The sequence below is a fragment of the Ambystoma mexicanum genome, chromosome 3p (assembly GCF_040938575.1).
Source record: "Ambystoma mexicanum isolate Mex_15411 chromosome 3p, UKY_AmexF1_1, whole genome shotgun sequence".
Lineage (NCBI taxonomy): Eukaryota > Metazoa > Chordata > Amphibia > Caudata > Ambystomatidae > Ambystoma > Ambystoma mexicanum.
Genome location: NC_090925.1, coordinates 1,167,902,633 through 1,167,926,913, shown reverse-complemented (window position 1 = coordinate 1,167,926,913; position 24,281 = coordinate 1,167,902,633). Strand labels below are relative to the sequence as shown.

The window sequence follows — 24,281 nt, the reverse complement described above, 5'->3', positions numbered from 1 at the left end:
CTCATTCCCCTGACTCATATCTTTTCATAAACAACTTGCTGCAGTCACTTCTGTCAAAAACGGCCAGAGACTAACCATCTGTGTATATGAAGCTAAAGCAGCCTTGTGAGCAATGGCACATATTGACCGTGAAAACATTCATTTTCCGAAAACCAACTTTCCCACATAGTCAAAGATGGCAGTGCATGACCTCTTTCTCAATGGGTTCCTTGCGCAATGGACAGAAAAGAAATCAACAATAAAACTGTGGGTTGTGAATTCAGATAGTCAGCACTAACTAGGTAACAGTGCGCAAGCTATGCATGTAGGGCACAGGTACTTATTTCGGTAGGCGATGGTTGGACAAAAAAAAAAACATTCTTCTATATTAAATGGCAATTTAAACATTCTTGGTATCCCTAGCCTGAGAGGTAGGAATATTTAAAAGTAGGTCAATCTATAAAATCCCTAATACTGGTGATGTGTCTCCTACAAACTCATTCATCTAATAAAATCCCTACCGTAGCTCAAAACAGTAAGCTAGATTTAAACTTTCAGGCTTTGGTGGAACTGGATTTGATGTCCAGGCCCCCCCGGGCCTGGAATAAACTCCCCACTCATCCGAAGCAGGCTAAGTCCATTACAGAATTTAAGAAGGGCGTTAAGACCCACTTGTTTAATCTTGACCCGGACTAATACCACTAGTCACACCGGCCCTCTGCATTTACCATGACACATTTTGCACACAGACTGCCCATTTAATTGTGTTTGCCATGTCTCGGTTTATTGGGCACTCTGAAGCCTATGGGCGATTTAGCGCATTAGAAAAATTAAATCAATTAGCAATTTTGTATTCATATTTTTAATGTCACCAGAGTTATTTGTATGCAAGACATACAATGAGCAACACCACATTTTTGTGTACGGCTGAAGGAAGACATTAGTGAGAGGAGTGCCTGTAAAATGTAACAGTTAGCTGCATTAATGGACACAAATGAATAAATAAACGGATATGATTAAAAAAAAGCTCTGCAAACAGTTTTCAGTGCAAGGCTGTACAACTGGGTTCAGTCAGTGTTGCACAAGAATTACTTTGATCCTCCCCTTCACTTTACCAAATAGCTTATTAGGACAATGAACGTCAGAGGTTTTCACTGGCCACTTTTGCTACAAACTACAAAGCCAAACTACTGATCAACAAACAGGCTACAAAATAAACCGTTAGACAGCTCTAGATTAAAAAAAAAAAGAAAGGAAAAAAAAAGGACATCCGACAATGCACCTTGGAAGGTATTTCAAAAGAAACCATGAAGCATTTTTTGGCAACGATAAATCCAATACCTTCGTTCTGTTTTCTTGTTCTTGCCAGGGCTAACTGAGCGTGATCGTCTGCCACGGCTTCTGCTGGTGGATCGTCTTCTGTCTCGACTCCGAGACCTTCTCCTTTCTCTGCTCCGTTCCCGCTCTCGGCTTCGTTCTCTGCTCCTAGACCTCCTACTAAAAAAAGGAAACATTTGAGTGTTAATCAGATAACTGTCTCTCTAAACATCATGAACACTTTGCATAAGTGTTACTGAAGGCAAGGTGGCAAATCACGTGTGTGTCATACCGCATGACACATTTTTACTGTCCCGTTTTTTGTCTGTAAATTATAGTAAACTAAAAAGGAATCACCATATCCCCCTTTCACGATTTCCGATTCATTTCACATGTGCTAGACCTGCATGTAGTCTCAACAATTCTAACTCAACGGAACATAATGTAAAATACTTCAACCCTTATTGCCTTATTTGATCATGTAGATTCTGCCTAAAACGCATGTGAATGTAGGCGTTCCAATAGTCTCACTACTAATAGTTGTTTCATAATTCTAAAATGCATACCAAATATGACCATCCTGGATAATTAATTTTGAACAAGAAATGCTTCATTTGTTTTATGCTGTGTTGCGTTTAAGTTCTGCCGAAAGAAAGCTTTAGTGCTCTTGCAGAGCTCTTGAAGATATACATCAATGGGGTATTTATCAAATGCTTTATGATGAGCAACGAGTGCAAAATGTTGAAAGCTTTATTATAGTGGCAACCATTTTGTAGAATCAGGCAGGACTATTTAAGTAGGGGAGAGTAGTTGACTGCTGCTTTCATAGCATGTTTTGTTTCTATGCTGCTTGGTACAAAGATGCGTTTCCCACTTTTGTGCAGCATTACAACGTTTGCATAATTTGTTTCAAAGCTATTAATACTACAGGTTACTAAAGCTATTAGCAATAATGTCTATAGCGGCCACAGATCATGAGGTGAAAATGCAGGCATAATGGAATAATACAGCATGCCTGTTTACACAAAGCTTTGTAAGGAAATCTGGCAGGCAAAGATCCTTACTAGAAAGGGGCCAGAGAGACTGCAAACTCAAGACTGCAGTGTTAGTGGACTGTCCCATTATAACGCCCCCTCACTTTATTTTAATGACAGCATGCTTTCTCTTTTCTTTCCTGCAGCTGGCACACACCCTTTAGGCCAAGGTGTGGTGCACCCAGCCACGTGGGACACTTCGAGGAATCATCAATCCACCTTTTATCTTTTGTAGGCCTCGTTTCACCATGTCGGTTCACCATGAAGAACCCTCTGCCCGCTTGCAGCATCAATGTGAAACCGAAGCCCTGGTGCAACCTCAGCATTTGGCGAGTCCTTGCCAGTGGCCTGTATGAAAAGAGTTTGTGGTCTTGTGGAAGAAAGCAGAGGTGATATCTGCGCTTGCGCTGCCACTGACACGCTCTGCACTGATGGACAAAGGTTTCAGCAGGCCACTGAGCACAGCACATGAGCATGTAAGAGTGAGGTTTGAGGAGTCTCAGCCTGCCAACCAACATACTAAACAAAGGTTAAATGGGTGCCTGCGGTCCTCAAATTGCAAGCCGCCCTTTCTCTGCACCAATAGTTCTTATCCCCATTACCTTTAGTATATAACTTAGTTTCCTGACTGCACCCCTTTCCCTCATCTGGCAATTTGCAGATGCTTGTTTTGTTGCAAATGGAATAAAATGAATAACTTTGAGAGGGAGAGTAAAAAAGTGTGTGTGAAAAAGATCAACTTTGGCAATGTGAGCTGGGGAACCGAGACCTGTGTGTAAGAGGCAGGTGGTAGGAATGCTGACTTGTAGGTTGTTTGGCCTTGTAAATTCTACTCTTCCCTTGACTAACACACTGCACTCAAAGACCTCCCACCACTTTACACTACACACACAAATCCCCCAGACAGCCACAACAGCCCTAACCTTTAGCAAATCAACACTAATTGAGCCAGGACTAATCTCTCAGTTTTAGAACACATCTTTCGATTCCTATCTGCATGGATGAAATTGCAGGCAATGGAGAGGTGGTCAGGTATTTGTTCTCCGAGATGTGTGCACTGAGTTGGTCAGAAATAAACAACACACAGTGGGATAAGGAATGGTTTCTTTCAGTACAACTTCTGCAGTGTTTTGAGTCCGTAATTGCGCATAGCGAAGAGCATTTTGCATTTTTATTTTCCTGGTATTTTAGGATCTTAAAATCGTTAAGGGCAGAAAACTTAGTTACAATTGGGAAGGGAGTCGTTTCTTACCTGTAACTCAATTTCTCCAGCGTTGGTATCTTTCATGGATTCACATGCTTTGAATATTTCCAGTCAGGCTGGGAAAACCTCGACACGGAGTGTCCTATCGATGTCTTTTTGGGTGCTTTAGGCTGCACCAATAGGACGTCTAGTATAAATAGCACCGCCCTGCGGCTTCCCTTCAGATTTTAAACCTCCCAAAGTAGAGGAACCCGAACCAAGGTTTGCCTGCAGGGGATGCCGTTGGGCGCATGTGAATCCATGAAAGATAACAACGCTGGAGAAATGGAGTAACAGGTAAGAAACTACTCCCCCTTCTCCAGCATTGGATCTTTCATGGATTCACATGCTGTGAACAGATTACATAGCAGTATTATAACCCGGTGGTGCATGGAAGGCAAACAAAACCCCATGCCCTATGACATAGTAATCAACATAATGAAAACCATCCAACAACAGGCATGATAAACACAATTATAACAAACCAAACCCCGGAAGCTGCAGGGTCTACCTTGTTGGAACAGGCGTTGGAGGACCGCACGTCCCACCTGCACATCCTCCACATGTTGTCCCAGACAGTGTCTGGTGAAGGTATGCGGCACCGCCCAAGATGCTGCTTGGCAAATGTCACTGAGCGGTATACCAGGCCACAGCGCCACCAACGACGCTGTAGATCTTGTAGAATGGGCCTTAGGAGTGTCACGCAAAGGCTTGCCAGCCTGCCCGTGGCAAAAGGAAATCGTAGCGGAGACCCAACGGGAAAGTCCTTTCTTAGAAATAGACTGCACCCTGTTGGAGGGGTCAAAAGCCACAAACAGCTGCCTCGACTTCCTGAAGACTTGAGTTTGGGCGAGATAAAACTTCAACGCCCTCTTCACGTCCAAGGAATGCAGCACTTTTTCCACAGGAGTGGTAACCTTAGCGAAAAACGTGGGCAAGACTATCGCAAAGTTCTTGTGAAACTCGACAGCACTTTAGGGATAAAGTGAGGATTAGTAGACAGGAGAACCTTGTCCCTCATGAATTGCAGATACAGTGGGGCGATGACCAGAGCCTGAAATTCAGAAATACTCCTGGCAGATGTAATAGCGACCAAAAAAGCGACTTTCCACGTACTTTATCGTCGCCGTCAACATAGGTTCAAACAGCGGCTTCATGAAAGCACCACATTGAGACTTCATACCGGAGCAAACCTCTTCTCCGGAGGAAATGTCCTGAAAAGGCCTTTGAGGAAGTGTTTGACCAACCCGTCACTGAACAGAGGTGTAGATTTGCGCCGTCTCGTGAACCTGGAGATGGCTGCCAAATACACCTTGATCGACGCCAGCGCCCCCCTTTCGCCAGCAGCAGAAGAAGATACAGCAGAAGCTGAGCTGGTGACACCTGCAATGACTGCAAACCTGGTTGCTCTGCGCACCAGGCACAAAACCTAGCCCATTTACGACTCTAAGACACATGGTAGATGGTGCCCTTGCCGCAGTCAAGTTCAGACGGCAATCCTGCGGGATCCCTAGATGTCCAAATTCAGAGTTGGCAGGAGCCACGCTGCAAGACTGAGGGATGCCGGGACGTGATGCCACACCTTTCCGTCCTGCGATAGCAGATCCGGCTCCAATCCCAGATGAAGCGGGTCGTGCACCACGAGGTGAAGTAGATCCGAGAACCACGTCTCTCTGGCCCAGAATGGGGCCACCAAGCTCACCCTGCACTAGACCTTGCGTACCATGTGGTGATCGCGCTCCGGATCAGAGGAAACGCGTACGCGAACAGGTCCGTCCACGGGAATGAGAACGCGCCCCCCCCAACACTCCAAGAGTCTGAATGAGCCACCCTGCTGGCAAAGAGAGGGCACTGCTTGTTTTCCGAGCTGGCGAACAAGTCCAAAGGGGGAGACCCCAGTTTCTTTAAAATTCTCGCCACCTGGGCGTCCTTCAGCTTCCATTTGTGAAACTGACCGGCGTGTCTGCTGAGAGCAACTGCCTGAACATTCTGAACACCTGGCAAGTGGTAAGCGTGATGTGAAACCTGTGAGCAATGGCCCAATGCTAGACCACCTGAGCCTCTCGGGACAGGGGCCATGAGTGCGTGCCTCCCTGCTTGCGCAGATAAAACATTGTGGTGGTGGTGTCTGTCAGAATCCGGACCACTGTACCCCGAATTAGAGGCAGAAAAGGCTTAAAAGCCCAGTCTACCGCTTTCAACTCCAGAATGTTGATGTGTAACAACATCTCCTTGAGGGACCACAAGCCCTGGACCGGAAACTGGTTGAGGTGTGCCCCCCAACCTACCAAGGAAGCGCCGGTCACGATAGTCTACTGAAAATCCAGATCCACTAGGGGCATGCCTCTCACAATGTTGTCGGAGTGTGTCCACCACGGAGGGCTTCTGCCAGAGCCAAGGAAACAACAACCTTGTTGGTCCAAAAACCGAGGCTCTGACCACCTGGAGGCGAGAAACTCTTGCACTGGCCTCAATCAGTCGACAATTTGGGATGAGAGGGATGCAGGACGACATGTATCCTAGAAGAGACATGTAACCTTGGACCGTGGCCGATGTTTCCGGGCCCCACAAGGACGCCCTGGAGATCAGCTTCTGAATTCTGTCTACAGATGGCTTCACCAGATTGAGCTGCAAGTGAAACTGGGCACCGAGGAAAACCAAGTCCCCAGATGGCGTCAGACAAGACTTTGCGAAGTTGACCGCAAAGCCCACCCGCTGTAACAGGAGCATTGATGCATGGAGAGACTCAGACGTCCTCTGAGTCGCCGCTCCTCTGACCAACCAGTCACCCAGTTACGGATAAACATGATGCCCCTCCCTGCGGTGAAAGGCAGCCAGGCACTTGGTGAACGTCCTCAGAGCCGACTTGAGGACAAACAGGAGAACCCGAAACTGGAAATCATCGTCGCCGACTACGAACCATAGGAACTTGCGATGTTTGGGAAGCATCGGGATGTGAAAATAAGCGTCTTCGAGATCCAACACCACCAAGAATTCTCCCGGCTGAACAGAGCGTATGACGTCCTGCAATGTTAGCATCTTGAATTTCTGGCGTTGCAGATTCTTGTTCAAGAACCGAAGTTACAGAATAGGGCGCCACTTTGCATGTGGCTTTTTGATCACAAAATACCGCGAGTACACACGCGGTCCGTGTTCCGACACGGTGACTGGTTCTATCACCCCTTTTTCCAACATTAGACGCACCGCTTGCAACAAGATTGGTAGTTGCGGCTGCAACAACTTCACTGGTGGAACATGGAGTTGCGGATGCCGAAACTCTAACAAGTGGCCGTATCGTACTGCATTCAGCACCCATCGGGTCTGTCGTAATCAAACGCCACTCGTCGACATGGTGCGCCACTCTTCCCCCCCCCCCCTAGTTCACGGCAGGCATAGCAGTCATTGCTGAGGCTTGGACTGCCGGCCTCTACCAGCTGAAGCTGCAGGACCCCTCTTCCGCCGCACTTGAAAGTCCATGTTCCTCTGTGCGTACTGGAAAGAACGTTGGAACCCTTGCCGCGGAAGCCCGCAAATCTGGCATTCCCAGAGACTCCTTGAAATGCCCGAAAGGGGTGAAAAGAGCGTCCACTCTGCAGCGTTCGCAGTGATCTCACCCTATAAGACGACTCCTTCATCCCCTTGTCAATTTTCTCCCCAAACAGCTGCTCATCTTCACATAGCAGGTCCACCACTTTGTGTTGGACCTAAGGCCGAAAATCGGTACAGTGCAGCCAGGCTAGCCTCCAGAGAACAACTCCATTGTTGATCTGTTAGAACACTGATTCTGCCAGGTCCACCGCAATATTAATGCTTTGGTCGGAGGCTTCCTCCCCCTCAAGAACCAGCAGCATGGCCTTCTTCCGTTGTTGCTCAGGCATATGATTCAAGCGTGAATCCAACCGCTGGCGCATCTCCCTGTCGTAGCGAGCCATAATGGCCAAGGAGTTGGCCACCTTGACCGTCGTAGCCCCCACCTTCTTGCCAAACGCATCCTGCTTACGGCCCTCATTGTATGGGGGCGTCGCACCCTTGTGCTGACTACACACCTTTCGATTAGACGCCGCCGACACCACTGACTCTGGAATGGGTTCCGTAGTGAGGCACTTGGGTGAGACTCCCTGCTTTAAACTTTTTCTCCAAGCGGCCTTTGGCCGCAGGCTCCGAGAACGGATGGCGCATCATGCGCAAACCTTCCCGCCACAAGTGGCCCAATATGGGGACAGAGAAGACCGCCTCTGCCCCATGTGATCAAATAAATAAAAACAGTCCCTTCGCTCCTCTTCCGGAGTAAGGCTAAACTCTTGACAAGCCTTTGCCATCATCACATGAAAGGAGCCGACATCATCCGGCAGAGATGGCTGAGCCGGGCTACTCGGGGGATCCACTTCTCGCTCAGTATCCCAGGTATTCGCCAGCCTGGGCGACGTCGTCGTCAACAGAGTGTCACGTGGAACAATATCCATCCAGAATCCGCCAGCTCCCCTGCTTCTGGATGGCCCCGGGGAGGGGTGAAACCTACTGGAGACGGCACCGGCGGCCGAACCGTAGGTGACATCTGCGGGAGGCTCTGGCAAGGGGCACTCACACCATCTTTCTGACGCGGTACAACCCGCACATCCAGCACCACGGGACCCACCGGGCTTGGAGGTACTGGGAGTCGTGCATCCAACTGTCCCAACAGCGACTGCAGCGTGTTCAGAACCTGCAAGGACAGCACGGAGTGAGGATTCACCAATGGATGCTGAGTCGGACAGCCCATAGGCCTCCGAACGTGGACAGCCCAGCCGGCTGCAAATCCAATGCCGATGGATCAAAAAACAGATAACTCCTCTTCCGGACTCAAGTCCAAGTTATACGTCGTGGGGTCTTGTTGAAGCATTGCCAACGGGAGCAAAGGCCCAAAACCGGACTGCCAACAGCACTTACGAAGTCAACGGACCATCGTTGGGCACAAGCGGAACAGCTGCACACCTGCTGTCAGCAGTCGTCGACGAGTTATCGATCCCTGTTGACAATGGTGCGGACGTCACAATGGCCTTCGAAGGAATAGAAGGCAGCACAATCACTGTCGACTGAGGGACTTACGCAGACAAACCCCTCAGCGACAGAACAGAGGCCGCCACTGGCCAGGCCTTCTCCGGCGAAGCAGACAGCTTGGACGAGGAGCTGGATCAATGCTTGGAAGACTCACGGCCTGAAGAAGAATGGTGCCGGTCCTTAGACGACGAGTGCTTCGTCAACGAAGAGGATCCTTGTGACTTCGACTTCTCCTCCTTATCAGTTGGCGACTTCTCCGGCCAGGCACTCACCTCCCTCAACTTTTCAACCCTTTGTACCTTGTCCCGAGAGGGGCCTCCAGACCCTCTACTCTGATGGACCGACCTGGTTCCAAATCACTCACCGCCTTTCCCCACCTCTGACGCCGGCATGCCGTGCACTGCTTCTTAGAGGGGGTGGGAGGTCTGCCGACGATGAGGAGACATCTTCTCTACCGTCGTAGAGGACTTCTGAAGCCGGCTAAGTACCCTCGTTCAGCCAGCAAATCAACTGGCAGTTGCGGTCCTTGATCGTCTGCTGGGAGTAGCCTTGACAAATCTCACTGTTGTCCGCAGAATGATTGTGATACGGGCAATACAGACGGTCCGCATGCCCATTCCCATCGTAGATGATCGAGGCCGCAGGTCTCACACGGCCGAAATAACGATTTCTTCGGGCCCACTGATGACATGATGGGCCTTTTCCCCAAGAGAAAACACGAGGTGATCCCAACAGTTTGGAGACGATTGAAATCTGAAGGGAAGCCACTGGGGCGGGGCTATTAATACTAGACGTCCTATTGATGCAGCCTAAAGCACCCAAAAAGACGTTGATAGGAGTGTCAAGTTTTCCATAGGGAAAACGCTATGTTAAAGCTACTGAGGTTTTCCCAGCTGGACAGGAAATATTCACAGCATGCAAAACCAATGAAAGATCCAATGCTGGAGAAGTATCTATTGTAACAAACTAATTCTGCTTTTTCAATGGATGCATGCTGGCATTGCACCAAAATATTTTAGAGTTCCTGCGTTATGTGCATTTGGAGACCATGCAAATATAGCAGCAGTGTGTGGCATACATCAACATAACCCAACGTTAATCATAAAGATGCATCTATGTGCTTTGTTCATACGCATTATTGTGTAGGAGAACATGGTCCACAAATATAATACATTATTTGAATCCACACATTTTCTACACGCAATTTTGTTCCTAATGTGTTCTTTTCATTTTAAAGTTTAGTCATGTTTTGGTTGCCTGTTATACTGTTTTTGTCTCATCAACTTCCTATCATCTCTGGCTGTCGCCTCCTCCCATTCCTCGGCTACCTTGCCCACACTTCCCTCCTCCTCTGCCCCACTTCGGGACCTCTCCACACCTCAGTAGGGAGTACCTCTGATTTGTACCCCTTCCCGGAAGGTCTTGAAAGCTGGCAACCCTCTTCATCTTGCCACTCTCAACTCTCGCTCTGCTGTCAAACACGCCTCTGACATCTGCCACCTGCTTGAAGAACTGGACCTTGATGTCCTCAGTCTTATGGAGACATGGTACACGGCCAGCTCTGTCAAGAGCTTTGACACTCTCCTCCCCGAAGGCTACAAGATCCTCTCTGCACCCAGATCCAGCCCGGAATAGGTGGTGTAGACCTGCTCTTTCTTGAGTGGATTCCTGCCACTATCATTCCCACTCCTTGTGTCTGTCTCTGTGCGTCTCTCCCTGTCTCTCTCTCTCTCTCTTTCCCCGTCTCTCCCCCCCGTCTCCCTCTCTCTCTTTCCCCGTCTCTCTCCCCCCCGTGTCTGTCTCTCTCCCCCCCCCGTGTCTGTCTCTCTCCCCCCCCCCGTGTCTGTCTCTCTCTCCCCCCGTGTCTGTCTCTCTCTCCCCCCGTGTCTGTCTCTCTCTCCCCCCGTGTCTGTCTCTCTCTCCCCCCGTGTCTGTCTCTCTCCCCCCGTGTCTGTGTCTCTCTCCCCCCGTGTCTGTCTCTCTCCCCCCGTGTCTGTCTCTCTCCCCCCATGTCTGTCTCTCTCCCCCGTGTCTGTCTCTCTTCCCCCGTGTCTGTCTCTCTCCCCCGTGTCTGTCTCTCTTCCCCCGTGTGTGTCTCTCTTCCCCCGTGTGTGTCTGTCTGTCTCTCTCTCCCCCGTGTGTCTGTCTCTCTCTCTCCCCCGTGTCTCTCTCTCTCTCTCTCTCCCCGTGTCTGTGTCTCTCTCTCTCTCTCTCTCTCTCTCTCTCTCTCTCTCCCCCGTGTCTGTCTCTCTCTCTCTCCCCCCCCGTGTCTGTCTCTCTCTCTCTCTCTCCCCCGTGTCTGTCTCTCTCTCTCTCCCCCGTGTCTGTCTGTCTCTCTCTCTCCCCCGTGTCTGTCTCTCTCTCTCTCCCCCGTGTCTGTCTCTCTCTCTCCCCCGTGTCCGTCTCTCTCTCTCTCTCTCTCTCTCCCCCGTGTCCGTCTCTCTCTCTCTCTCTCTCTCTCTCTCTCTCTCCCCCGTGTCTGTCTGTCTCTCTCTCTCCCCCGTGTCTGTCTCTCTCTCTCTCTCTCTCTCTCTCCCCCGTGTCTGTCTGTGTCTCTCTCTCTCTCTCTCTCTCTCTCTCTCTCTCTCTCTCCCCCGTGTCTGTCTCTCTCTCTCTCTCTCTCTCACCCGTGTCTGTCTCTCTCTCCCCCCGTGTCTGTCTGTCTCTCTCTCTCCCCTGTGTCTGTCTGTCTCTCTCTCTCTCCCCCGTGTCTGTCTGTCTCTCTCTCTCTCCCCCCGTGTCTGTCTGTCTCTCTCTCTCCCCCGTGTCTGTCTCTCTCCCCCGTGTCTGTCTCTCTCTCTCTCCCCCCCGTGTCTCTCTCTATCTCTCTCTCTCTCCCCCTGTCCGCCTGTGTCCCTCGCCCCGCCTGTGTCCCTCGCCCCGCCTGTTTCCCTGTCACCCCCCCCAGCCAATCGTACCCCTACACTGCGACCTACTGTAACGCTCACCTGATATCCACGGAGACGCCACTCAGCCTGATTGGACCACTCGCGATCTCGAACCCCTCCCTTGGAATCTGTTCAACCGAGGATTGGGCCTTGTTTTCTTGCATTGCGCTCTCCGTCCTGCTTCTCAGTGCAGGGGTGCGTTGTTGATGTGGGCGGGGCGCAACCTAGTTGCTTCACTGGTGCGGGCCCTATGAGTCCACACTTGCTGTAACTCCAGTCTGACAAGGTAGGTTTGTTGGTTTTGATGAACTGTCCTTTTCTTTTCTCTTGCCCCCCCCCCCTAATAATGACTCCTCTTCTCCCTTTAGGTGCTGGAAGAGGTCGTTGATGGTGTCGTGCTGCTTGGGGGCCGAGCACGAAGCGGTGAGTGATCGCGCAATGAGCGGCGCTATTCACCTTTTTCTTGTGCTGACCTATGTCTCTCTTTTCCCTTGCAGGCCACTGCAATGTCCCAGAATGGCTGCGGGCTGAGAGAGTAATTAGCGGTGAATAAAGCGTAATGCGCTGCGCCTTCTTGTCTTTTCATGTGCTAACCTGTGTTTTTTCTCCTTTGTAGGTCGATGGTATGCTCCGGATTGGATGTGACCATGAGCGGCTCGAGTCCAGGTAAGCGTGTGATTATTCTTATTGTTTTCGGAATATGAGAACACTTACTAATGTCTTTTTCCTTCGTTCTCTTCTTCCAGGATGCGGCGTCCCGCAATTGGAGATGGTGCCGCCGAGATGCTGTTCTCTGGACCAGAGGGACGATGGATGGAAGCAGGATTCTACTCAAGTAAGTGTTGTGCTAATGTTCTTGTTCTTTCAGGTACGCGGTTCGAGGAAGGCAGGCGAGGATCTCAGGAGACCGATCTAAGCACTGTAAGTGTTACGCTGCAGGCACAGAGTAACGCAAAGCGTGTTCCTCTACCCGGGCATGGTTTATGTAGTCTCCAGGTATCCCAGGTATCCCTAGGCCTAACCACACCCAAAAAGCTAGACTGCATAGCACAGTTAATAGAACTGAGCTATGTGGGGGTATCCATATTGCACCAAAGTCCATAACAAAGTCCAGTTCTCAAGTCTTTTCCTCTGAACATGTATGAGCCTGGCACCAAAGGCGCCAGGACTGACTCCAAGAGGGTCTCAGATGAGATGGGGAGGCCTTTAAGGCCAATATGGAGGATCGTAGCCTGGCTCCAGTGTTTTGCCTACGAGTGTTAGGGAAAGGGATCATGACACCTACCTTCTTGGACATCCGGCCCATGAAGCATGAGTCAGTTGAGGCTTTCACTACCACCTTCGACCCCCCCACCCCATCATCACCACCACCCTCTGGCAGGCTCACACCCTGACACATCCTTGTCTCTTCTCTGCTCTTCTATTTGATACTCTCGATACTCTTGCCCCTGTCATGAGGATCAGCCCGAAGTCCAAAGCCAAGTGCAAATCCTGGCACGACTTCAACTTCGTTACACTTAAATGTAAGTGTAGGTGGACTGAGAGAAAATGGAGGGATTCATGTTATCCTCTGACAAACTGGCCCGTCGCCTACTCCAAAGACAATACCGACTATGTTCGTACCAAGAAGAGAGTCCACATTCAAGCCTGTGTGTCTGCAGCATCTAAAAACTCAGCCGAATTCTTTAAAATCTGCAAGGAGCTGGCCAACCCTGCTGCAGTCTCTACACCTCCTCTTACCTCCCAGAGTCTTTGCAATGCCCTTGCCTCTCACTTTAGCTCAAAAACCCAGGACATCCGGTCCACCTTCTCCTCCACTCCCTCTCCTCTCCCCTCCCATCCCATCCCATCTTCTCCCATCTTCTCCCCTCTCAGTCTGTACGTGCTGACGCTCCTTCTCGTCCTTTCCTCTTTTCTCCCCTGATGAGGTTGCTGAAAGCCTCGTCAAAACAGGTCCATCCCTGTTCCTCTAAAACTATCAAGGACCACATTGATACCCTCGCTCTGGCCCTTGCCGATTTCGGCAACCACCCCTTTGCCTCAGGATCCTTCCCCTTTCCTCTTAAGCACTCACTTGTGCATCCTCTTCTCAAGAAACCCAAAGCTGATCCTTCTTGTCAGGCCAACTATCGCCCAATTTCCATTACTCCCTTTCTGGGCAAACTTCTGGAAATGCTGGCCATCTCTCAGCTAAACCGTCATTCCATTTCTGTTGGCCGTCTCCATTACCATCAGTCTGGCTTCAGAGCTGGCAGAAGCACGGAAACTGCTCTCCAACCTGGACTCCAGCCTTCCCTCTGTACTCATCCTACTCAACCTCTCCTCTGCCTTCGACACGGCCAACCATACCATCATGCTCAACCGTCTCCGCGATAACCTGGGTATCACCGATCAGGCTCTGGCCTGGCTGACCCCTTTCCTCTCTGATCAACCCTCCCAGGTCCAACTTGGATCCTTCCTATCATCCATCTTCTTCTCCACCTGTGGTGTTCCCCAGGGGTCTAACCTCTCGCCCTGGCTTTTCAACCAATACCTGGCAGATCTCGCCTACTGCATTGCCATTTTCTGCTCAAACTAGTGCTATGCAGACGACAACTCATTTTCAGGCTGCCCTAAACCACCTCCCCTACCTCTCTCTTCTCCAATTGCCTAACTGCCATTCAAGATTGGTGTGCCGCCAACTATCTGTGAATGCCAGCAAGACAGATCCTCCTCATCGGCATGCCATCACCATCCTTTTCCCCTCACCCCTTCCTATCCCCACCTGCGAGGCTAAGAACCTCTGGGTCACCTTTGATTCCACACTTTCCTTCTCCGCCCACATCGCTGCCGTCTCTAAAAAGTCAAACTTCCTACGGCACCTCCTCAGAGGTACTCTGCCCTTCCTCTTCTTCCCCCAGAAGCTCACTGTCTCCCAAGCTCTGGTTCTCTCTAGGTTGGACTGTTGCAACTGCCTCTTTCTAAATCTACCTGCCTCAACTCTGCCCTTTGCAACTTATCCACAACAGGACTGCAAGACTTGTCCTGAAGCCCTGGGATCGTATCTCTCCAGCTCTGAAATCGCTCCATTGGCTCCCTGTGGATGCAAGGATTAAATTCAAAACCCTCTGCATTGTCCACAAGGCTTTCTGGGGCTTGGGTCCAACATTCCTTGAGCTATCCCCCTGCAAATACCTCCCCTCTCAAGCTCTCAGCTCCTCTACCTCCAACTCCCTCAGGGTCAGTCGTTTTTCAAAGAAACGAGCTGGGGGGGGGGTTGATCTGTCTTCGGCTGGGGCCTCCCACTGGAACAGACTCCCTGCCACTCAAACTTGAGAACCATCTCCGGTACCGGAAGCACCTCAAGACCTTCCTCTTTGCTTCTGCATTTGCCTCCTCTCTCCCCTGCTGAATTCTGTTCTCCCTTGGCACCGTGCACCTGGCCACCCTCTGTCCTCCGGGCCCAGGTACCTGCTCACCCTGCCACCCTCCCGCACTGCCTCCGGGCCACCCCTTGCACTGGGGTCTGTTCCTGTACCCATACAGTCCCCCCTTCTTTTCTTCCTGCACTTATCATGCCTATCCAGTCAGCAGCCTTAAACCCAGCACTTGCCACTTCCTAGCTGCACTACCATTGTTTGTTGCCTTTATTATTTATTATTAATCTGTCTCTCCTTGCTCCGCACTCTCCTTTTTGCCCACTTCCATGCACTTTTCGCCATCCCCCTCGCAATTAAGCGTTCTCAATGTCACTGGGCCTAGTAAGATTGTTGTTTTGTTCTCCCCCGTTACCCTTCCCTTGCCGCGCTCTGAAACACTTGTATGAGCGTGATAAAAATAAAATATCAATTAAATTCAAAATAATGTTTACTCTTATTTAATTTACACTCCAATTATAAAAACAGTGTTTACACTACACCACCTCAAGACCTTATGTGGGAAACAGGGTGGGTATGCAATGTCTAATTTGATCATCCATTAAACCTTAACTTGGGGTCAATGGCTGCAGGAGGTTCTGGTAAAGCTAAGCACCATGTTGGACGTGTCAGTGCCAAGAACTGGCTGTGTGCAGAATGAATGCTGGAGAACAGAAAAAGGAGAACTTGACAAAATAAATGCCCCTTCCCTCCCAAAGCTACACCAGATTGGCATCTGATGGAGAATGGAGGACCCGGTTTACCCTTGTATGTAGTTCATTGGTCAATGATCAATAAGTATGCAGAATTAGTATGCAGAATGAGAGCATTCAATGGGAGTTATGTTTGTAAAATAATGCATGGCATGGTATCGTGATCAAAGGAGATGTTCACAATTAGGGAAGGTCTCTGGGAGAGCAACTGTCTGTACGCACAGGCTGTCTGGCACTTTTTATGGGCAGGATTCCATCAACAAGAAAATACAGCAAAACTCACAATCTGTGTTTCAACTTCAAAAAAAGACCTCATCCTTTCCTCTACAGCTAATATGAAGATACTGCAAGCAACATAAATGGCAATCTCAAAAGACAACCGACAGGAATTTAATTGTGATTAGTTACCAATTCATGGACTTGGGTGAAGATATTTATTTTTTATTTTTAAAGTGCTTCTCCTTCTGTTCTGTTCCACTAAATTTGAAACATTGTTCATTTAAAAGAATCCCACCCCTGTACATTTTATTCTGCAAGTCATCAGTATGCCCGCTGTGCATCTCATAGCGATGCATAGAAGCGCGTTTACTGTAGAGCATTATATACATTTAGATGCACTGATCGCTGCGACCCACCTTTGGTCGCCACAAACATCTTATGGTAAGTAATGTGAAGTCCAAAGTGGGCACGTTAAGTTTGAATGTTCTGATGGCAGAAGTTGGCGCATACACCCCTGGGGGAGATGCCTGTGGAATCCGCAGCAAAATTTCTCTCAGACGTTTTGCAAATTGCTGTTGCCGTGCAAATACGGAACACTCTTTTCGCCTGCAACAAACATCAACGTAGACTTTCTCTGCTTTTGCTTTTTCCATGTGTCCCATTGTTTTTTTCAATTGCCTTAAAATAATTTTAAGCATCAACAAGACACTAACTACATCTTTGAGAAATTACTACATAAGCGAACATAAACAATTACTCAGATATAGTTGAACAGTTATTTTTAACTGAGGCAGCATGTATTTTTCTGAAAAATGCATGCACTCATTTTTCTATTTCTGTAATTTTCAACAATGAAAGTATGTTCTGCTCTTGCGTTTGCATTTCAGTAAACATTCTGTGTTCATTTGTTTTTTTACATCTGAGATTCCCCGAGGATTATTAACTTGTGCATTGTAAAATAATTGTGATATTTAATTTTAGCCATGCTCGGGGCATGATGATTGAGAGATATTGTAAGCCATGTAGGCTTTAGACAAATACATAGTGAAATGCATTGAAATATATTCAGGCAGTGAGCAATTATGAACAGAGTTTCTTGTTCAGTTGGACTGTCTGGGCTGTGTGGCAGACATATCTATTATTTTGGAACACAACAGTACTTTTCAATAATATTTCTAGGCTGCACTCCAAAGGTTTGGGACGTGTTCCAATTGTACCGTTTGTTTTGGTAAATAGTTCTAAATGTTCCTGTAAACAATAACAATGTCCTAAAGACTACAAACCTTACAACGACTACAAAGTATCAAGGGGTTTAGAGATATTTTAGCAACTTGCTACAAAGCAGGTTGCTAAGAACGGATAAAATGGCAAGATGTTTCAGAGCAAGTTGATAAGAAGAGCTTATTCAGCAACTTGCCAAAGAGGGAGGAGACAGCTTAAGTAAACAACACTCCGAGTTCTAAAAAGCTGACTTCTGGTGGGGGGCAGACACACCGGGACAGCGAGTGGTTTGCGGAGCTCGAGGAAGCTGGAGAACCACCCAGAAGAAGCCTGGAATCAGTCTCCATGCAGGTCTATGCAGAAGGGACAGAAAATCCCTCTTTTCCTGCTGGGTTTTGAAGCCTCTGAAATTGCATTTTTGGGCTTCTGAGTCTCTTTGCGTTTTACTATTTTTGAGCAGAACTACTACTTTGGGACTCAACTGCATCGAGGAGTATTTAATCGGCTCACCACCTGTCAATGGCCATATTGTATTCTTAATTGGCTGTTGCTTGCAAAATGGTCCATACCAATTGACAATATGTTAAAGGAATTTTTTCCTATTTTTTTGCTGCTTTTTTCTAAAGATATCATGGCGATTTTGATGGGACAGTAGAGAGTATGAGGACATGTTTTACCCATTTTTAATATCACATTGGGAAAGAGGAGAGGTCTAGTAAGCTAATGAGGTAGACAGTGTCTTTTAAAGTGGCTTTTATGCTTCTGAAATGGTTGCCGGGAGTAGGCAGAGGCAATGACTATGATAGCTGCATATTCATTGATAACCTTTTGCATATTAAGTGTTTTATGTGTAGTTACAATAATGTTGCTCTACCATTTCCCACAATAAAACGAAGTACACTATACCGGAGAGTGTAAGACCTTTACTTGAGTTTTCATCATTGAGAATCAAGACAGAAACATTAGAATGCATATATGAAGTGTGGGGCAGCTATTCCATTTGAAGGACTGTATATTGACATACTGTATATGGTACATGTTTAGATATAAAATTGGTTAGTAGGAGGTTTGAGCAGTGGACCATCAAAATATAGGTGGCATAAGTAAATCAGTCCTGTGTAGATGATTGTAGGAGTGTTGCCTACTCCCTCTACTGATGCACAGCGACCTGTGTATGCTTTTCGCTGGCGCTATTCCTACCACAGACCATACTGGTGGCTGGGGGCGCGGTTTAGGACACTCCCTCGAGGGGTGCAGAAAAGGCTCTGAGGTAGCGGTGATATAATTCATGTCATTTTGACAGCCCAGATGGGGCACGAAAGCTTAAATAATTCTACGCCCTAAAATATTCGCCCTCCTTGGCTACTGAAGAGGTGCTAAAGGGGTTGCTACAGGCCTGGTGATACAAAGTATATAAATATCTTAAACCACACTTTAGAAAAGAGTGGGGTGTTTAAGTACATACTCTTAATAAGCATCTAGCCAAGAGATACTAGGATGGCTAACACACGTTGATGACTCTATACCTGTAGATTGCCACCAAGCGGTAACCAGATATTAAATGAAGGGCGAGTTACAGATGTTAACATCAACTTTACAGTGGCTGTGCCTGGAGGATTGCCAGGTGAAACCCCTTTTAATATATAAAGACACCCAACTTAACGCCAGGGGGCAGGTTTGACAGCCTATGTATTAGAAGAGATCTAGACCAAATGCATTCTACGGCCCATAGGTATCCTGAGTTACCTTCGCAGCAGGAAGACCACCAGACCTGGTATCAAGGGGGTTTGACATATCCCACTACCAGGACTAGACATGGCCGTTTTGCTATAAAAGAGTTAACCTTAGAACACATCCTTCCGTTCCACCCAAATAGGGAGGCAAATAACCCCTATAACCAGGGAACACAAACTCCTGAGGAGACATTTCAACACAGTCTATGCTCAAGCTGTAGAGCACAGAGTTCTGGAGCTGCACCAGCAGCCCCAAGACCAGTAACAGCAGGGGAGGAAGGAACACTTCTGTTTCAGACCCTCAAAGCCTGATTAGGCACCTGCCCCAATGGGCAACATTAAATCCCTAGATGGAATGCCACTAAACTGGGTCAACTAGAGGCACCCTACCCTCAAGTCACTCCTCGGCAGAGTGGTTTAGCAATCATAATGCCAACAGGTTGCAATCCACCCATGGAACAATGATAGCTGAGTTTCAGTGTATAGTTTGTTATACCTGCTTTTAATAGGTACTCCTTCAATTACAGCACTAACCTCCATTCTGGGAGGGATGACTAGCTACCAGGGCGCAGAAACAGCAATGAGTTTAGGATTAGCAATAGCTTGGGTAATTATCCCATGGTAGAGGGAGTCCTCATGCCATTAATAAAAGGAGAATCAGTGAGACTAGTCTTCAGACAACTAGCAGCGTTGCCCAGTGAACAGGAAAAGAAACTCCAGCTTGGACTAATTGTGACAGCTACTTACAGGGCCCTAGGTAAAAAATCACCTCGTTAGACGCCCCGGTGAAGGGACAAAGAAAGACTTAGGTGAGAGTAAGCACACAAAAAGGGTACTACATACCACCACCATTGGTACCAGACCGGAAACAGGCAAAACACATTCTCAGCTACAGGAAGAAATGGAAGGGCAATGCTTCCAGTATGCCCCCCACCCGCCTAGGAGAGGAAAAGAGGAAGACCTTTCATAGTAGAACAGTCTCTGTAGAAAGGGACAGTACAGTCCTCAGGTAGAAAATCCAAAATGGCAAAAGAGGCGAGAGAAGTACCCATCAGTTAAGGGATAGGCCACAGTTTAGGCTACCACAAAGATACAGAGATCAAGACTATCCGCCTCCTTCACAGAAATCTGAAACCGGGCTGTTCGGTAAGATAAAACTCTCCATAGTGTCTTTTAAAAGTTATCCTCTGACAATGTTGGGCCTCTCTTTTTAACTTTCTCTGCCTAAACTTGTGAAGTTCCCATGGGTAGAAAGGATCTTTGGATCACTTTTACATTTTATTAGGTGAAACAAGCACACCCCACCTTATATGGAGTGCTGGGGAGATATCCCCTTTCACACTAAAACTAACAATTCTGTTAAAGGGACAAGCTTACCTTTAATGGCTGGTGGCAATGATACCTTCTATTAATTTGGTGCACCTTTAAAGCAGGCTGCTTGCATAGCCCCGGTAAAAGCACCCATGGGTGCTTATTTTACCAAAAAGGCCCCAGTCTTGTTTTTTCACCATTTAAGTGTTGCTTGTCCTTTCTTGTTCCTTCTCCCGACATCCAGGGCGGGAAATTCCTTTGTGTGATTTTTATCTTCGGCAGGAGTCCTGTGGACTCCGCACCCTGGCTCCAGAGTGTCTGTGAAGGCAGGAAGCGAGGGAGGAGTCCAAAACTGACAGCCCAAACTCGGAGTACGAGATTCCAGCTCAAACTGGTAGGCTGGCTGCCCTGAAAGGATTACAAAGTCCTCCTCACCCCCCAAAGTTTGAATGTTGGAAGGCTGTTTGATTGGCTGGGTTCCTGCATAAACGTCTGAACCTGGAAGCTGAATAGGGAGTCAACCACTGAAACCAAAACTAAAGAGGAAGATTAAGAATTTGCAGCAGAAACAATTTCCAGCGACCGTAGAGCCTGCTGTAGCCCTTCCTTCCAATTGACCTGGGTGCTCTGGAAACGACTATCCAGAGCCTGTTGAGACCAACTAGACTCCAGACCTGCATTTTGAGCCATCCCATGTTGTGCCGCGACCTTGCGAGGCTGCAATACCCCAATACACTGGGACCTGGAGGCATTTGTTTGTTTGTTTGTTTGTTTATTTGGTATAGCGCAGAACCAAACCCGAAGGGGTAGCTGGGCGCAAACAGTACAAGATTGCTTAAGAACTTAGTTACAGGAGAAATACACGTTATGCAGTTCGCAATTAAATCAAGAAAAGGGCAGTTTATACAGTTCACGTTAGATCAACGAAATAAAGAAATGCGGAACTACGGTTCAGTCAAGTTGATCGGTTGTCATTCAGCTGGTTGCAGGCATCTAGTGTCTATGTGAGAGGGGGAGGTCGAGCTAAGTGTCATTGGCACGGATCCAAGTGAGGACTTTTCGCCTGAAACTAGCGTAAGGTTGGTCCATTCTGAGATCCAAGGGGAGTTTGTTCCAAGTTTGCCCAGCTATGATTGGGAAACTAGAGCCGGCGGCTGTACTCTTTTTGAATCTAGGCACCACTAAGGTGAAGGCGTTGGTCAGTCTAGTGGGACGGTTAGAGGTTCTCTTGTGGATTCTGTTGGCCAGATAAGGGGGGGCAATGTTGTTGAGACATTTGGATGTGAGGGAGAGTATTTTGAGGGTGATCCTGTCTTTGATTTTTAGCCAATGGATATTTTTCCTAAAGGTGGAGATGTGGGCTCTGTTAGGAATATTTAAAGCTACTCTGATAGCGTTATTTTGGAGAGTTTGTAGTTTGTCAAGGATATACTTGTTAGAGCCTGCATAAAGGGCATTGCAGTAATCCAGCTTGGATATGATGAGAGCATTGGCTAATGTGATGCAGCTGGTCTCAGTTAGAAAAGGTCTGCATGCTCGGATCAATTTGCAAGTATATGCCGTGGAGGATGCTAGCGAGTTCGTTTGCTTTTTGAAGGTGAGCGCTGAATCAAGATAGACCCCGAGGGTTTTGACTGCAGGCATCACTTTAATGACGTTATTGTCAATGTTGAATGAGGCATAGTTGGGGTCAAGTTTTTTGATAGCCAACGCTGAGCCAGTGATTAGTAGCTCCGTCTTGTCGTCGTTCAGGCAGAGGCCATGGGATGCCATCCAAGCCTGAATGAGGAGATATATCTTATTTACTAAGTCCGTGTCTTCCAAGAAGTTACCCGAAAGGGGGATTAGAATCTGAGTGTCATCTGCGTAATTAGTGTAGACAACACCCAGTCTGTCCAACTTATCAAACAGGGGCTTAGTAAAGATGTTATACATCGTCGGAGAAACACATGATCCTTGGGGAACACCGCATGAAACTTGTATGGGATCAGCGGCTGCTGAGGGTGAGAAGACTCTCATTGTCCGGTTTGCAAGGAAGGATTGTACCCAAGTTATGGCATCACTTGAGAAATGAGCGGCCGAGCTTAGGTGATTGCATAAGACTGCATGATCTATCAAGTCGAAGGCCGCGGATAGGTCAAGGAGGAGTAGCATCGCTGTTTTACCATTGTCCTTCAACTCGTCAATTTGGGTCTTGAGGTCAATCAAGGCTGTTTCAGTGCCATGAAGGGGACGGAAGCCAGATTGCCGTGATCCTAGTAAATTGTTAGTTTCTAAGTAGTCCTGGATTTGCAGGTATGCTACTCTGTCTATGATTTTAAGTAAGAAAGGGACAGTAGTGATGGGTCTGTAGTTAGTTGGTATAGCAGGGTCAAGTGTTTGTTTTTTTAGCAAGGGAAGCACCCAGGATTGTTTGAGGTTGTTCGGTACTAGATTAGACTTAAAGGATGCATTAATGATTTTTGAAATGAAGGGTGCAAGGTCTCGAGCTGCATCTTTTATAATTTGGGCCGGGCAGCTGTCACCTTTACAGTTGGAGGGTTTTAGAGATAGTATGATTTTTTCTGTCTCCAATATGGATATCTTTCTGAAGCTAAATAGGTGGGGGGTGTTAGATTGGTTTGGGAGGAGCTGAGGTTGCAATATGGGTTCTGTTGGCAGGAGCAAGGAGGCTTTTTTGTTAGCAATTTTAGATTGGAGCGAGCTAATTTTATCCGCCAGGGCATTTTGTATATTAGTGCACCAGGACTTGTTTTTGGGAATGTTGTCAGGTGGGGTTATGGGTGATTCCATTTCACGGAGGATGGAAAATAGCTCCTTGGTGTCTGATTTGGCTTTAGAGATTCTGTCATTGAAGGTATTTCTTTTAGTGTTTATGATTTCCTTTTTATACTGTTTGGCAATGGTGGCTAATTTGGTTTTGTTCTCCTCGGTGGGTGAGTGTTGCCAGATAGACTGCAACTTTCTTTTTTGGATTCTAAGGTCTTTCAGGTGTGGCGTGAACCAGTTGTTAAGGTGACAGAGTTGTTTGCTTTTGCGCAACTTGGTGGGGGCAATCGAGTCAAGTGCCTTGAGCATAGAGCTGTTGTAAGCTTCTACCAGCGACGTAGGGTCTGTAATGTTGTCTAAGTTATTAAGAGTAGGGAGAAGGTAGGGTAGGAGTTGTTCTGATGTGATGTCTTTTTTACTTCTGGTGGGAAGTGGCGGGGCCATGAGTATAGGTTTGGGCCGGATAAGGTCTAGTGAGGCATTGAATACAATTAAGTGGTGGTCAGTCCAGGATTGTGGTATTATGTTGGTAATACTGATGTTACAGTTCCGATCAGCAACCCAGTCTAAGGTTCTGCCTTTGGCATGAGTAGGAGAGGAGACTTTTTGAGATAGGGCGTGGTCATTCAGGAGTGAGGCGACAGATAGGGCATGTTTGTCGTTGCTGTCATTAAAGCCCAGGTTAAAGTCTCCCAGTAATAGTATTTGAGCGTGGTCTTTAGTATTGTTGGTTATAATGCTGGTTATGTCGTCTTCAAAGGTTCCCAGTGGTCCAGGTGGTCTGTAGATAACATGCAAGGTGAGAGTCCGGTTACAAGAGAGGTGCAATTTGGCAGTAAGGAGTTCACAAGATGAGAATATCAGGGTAGTAGCTAGTTTGATAGGTAAGGTAGCTTTGTGAATGATGGCTAGGCCGCCACCTTTAGTGTTAGGTCTATCGACTCTTAGTAGTTGGTAGCCGTCAGGTATAGCTAGCATGATGGCAGGGCCAGCTGCATCATGGAGCCATGTTTCGGTTATGACTAATAGGTCTAAGTTTTCATTGGTTAAGGTGTCCGAGATCTCGGTAGCATGGGCGACCATGGATCTTGCATTAATGAGAGATCCAATTATTGATAGGGTACTATTTGGTTGAGTCGAGGAGGGTTGTTTATTTTTGGTAGGGGCATCTCTTTGTATCAGTGGCTGATTAGTAGTTGTAGGAGCAGGGCGAGGGGTGGTGGGTTTGGGGTATTGCGAACGTTTGTTTGCTAGATCGATATAGCCTCTGTGATTGTGGTAGGAAGATGGTTCATGAAGACAGGACAGTCTTGCCCTCAGTCTCATGTTTCTGTCCTTAGCAGGGTGTGAGTTCGCAGTTGCAAATGCCATGGTGGTAAGGAGGCTCAAAGCAATGTGTAGAGATTGGTAATAGGTGATTTT

At 47.8% G+C, this 24,281-nt stretch overlaps 1 protein-coding gene across 3 annotated transcripts in view; it reads right to left on the bottom strand.

The window, feature by feature from the left end:
• DDX46 (DEAD-box helicase 46) overlaps nt 1-24,281 on the bottom strand; it is a 1,330,317-nt gene that overhangs the window by 1,172,980 nt on the left and 133,056 nt on the right. For 2 of the 3 annotated variants that reach the window (XM_069652574.1, XM_069652572.1), the window contains exon 3: nt 1,321-1,476. In XM_069652574.1, coding sequence (XP_069508675.1) covers nt 1,321-1,476 — 156 coding nt within the window. The remainder of the gene's footprint in view (nt 1-1,320; nt 1,477-24,281) is intronic. The other variant, XM_069652573.1, reaches the window with a different exon arrangement.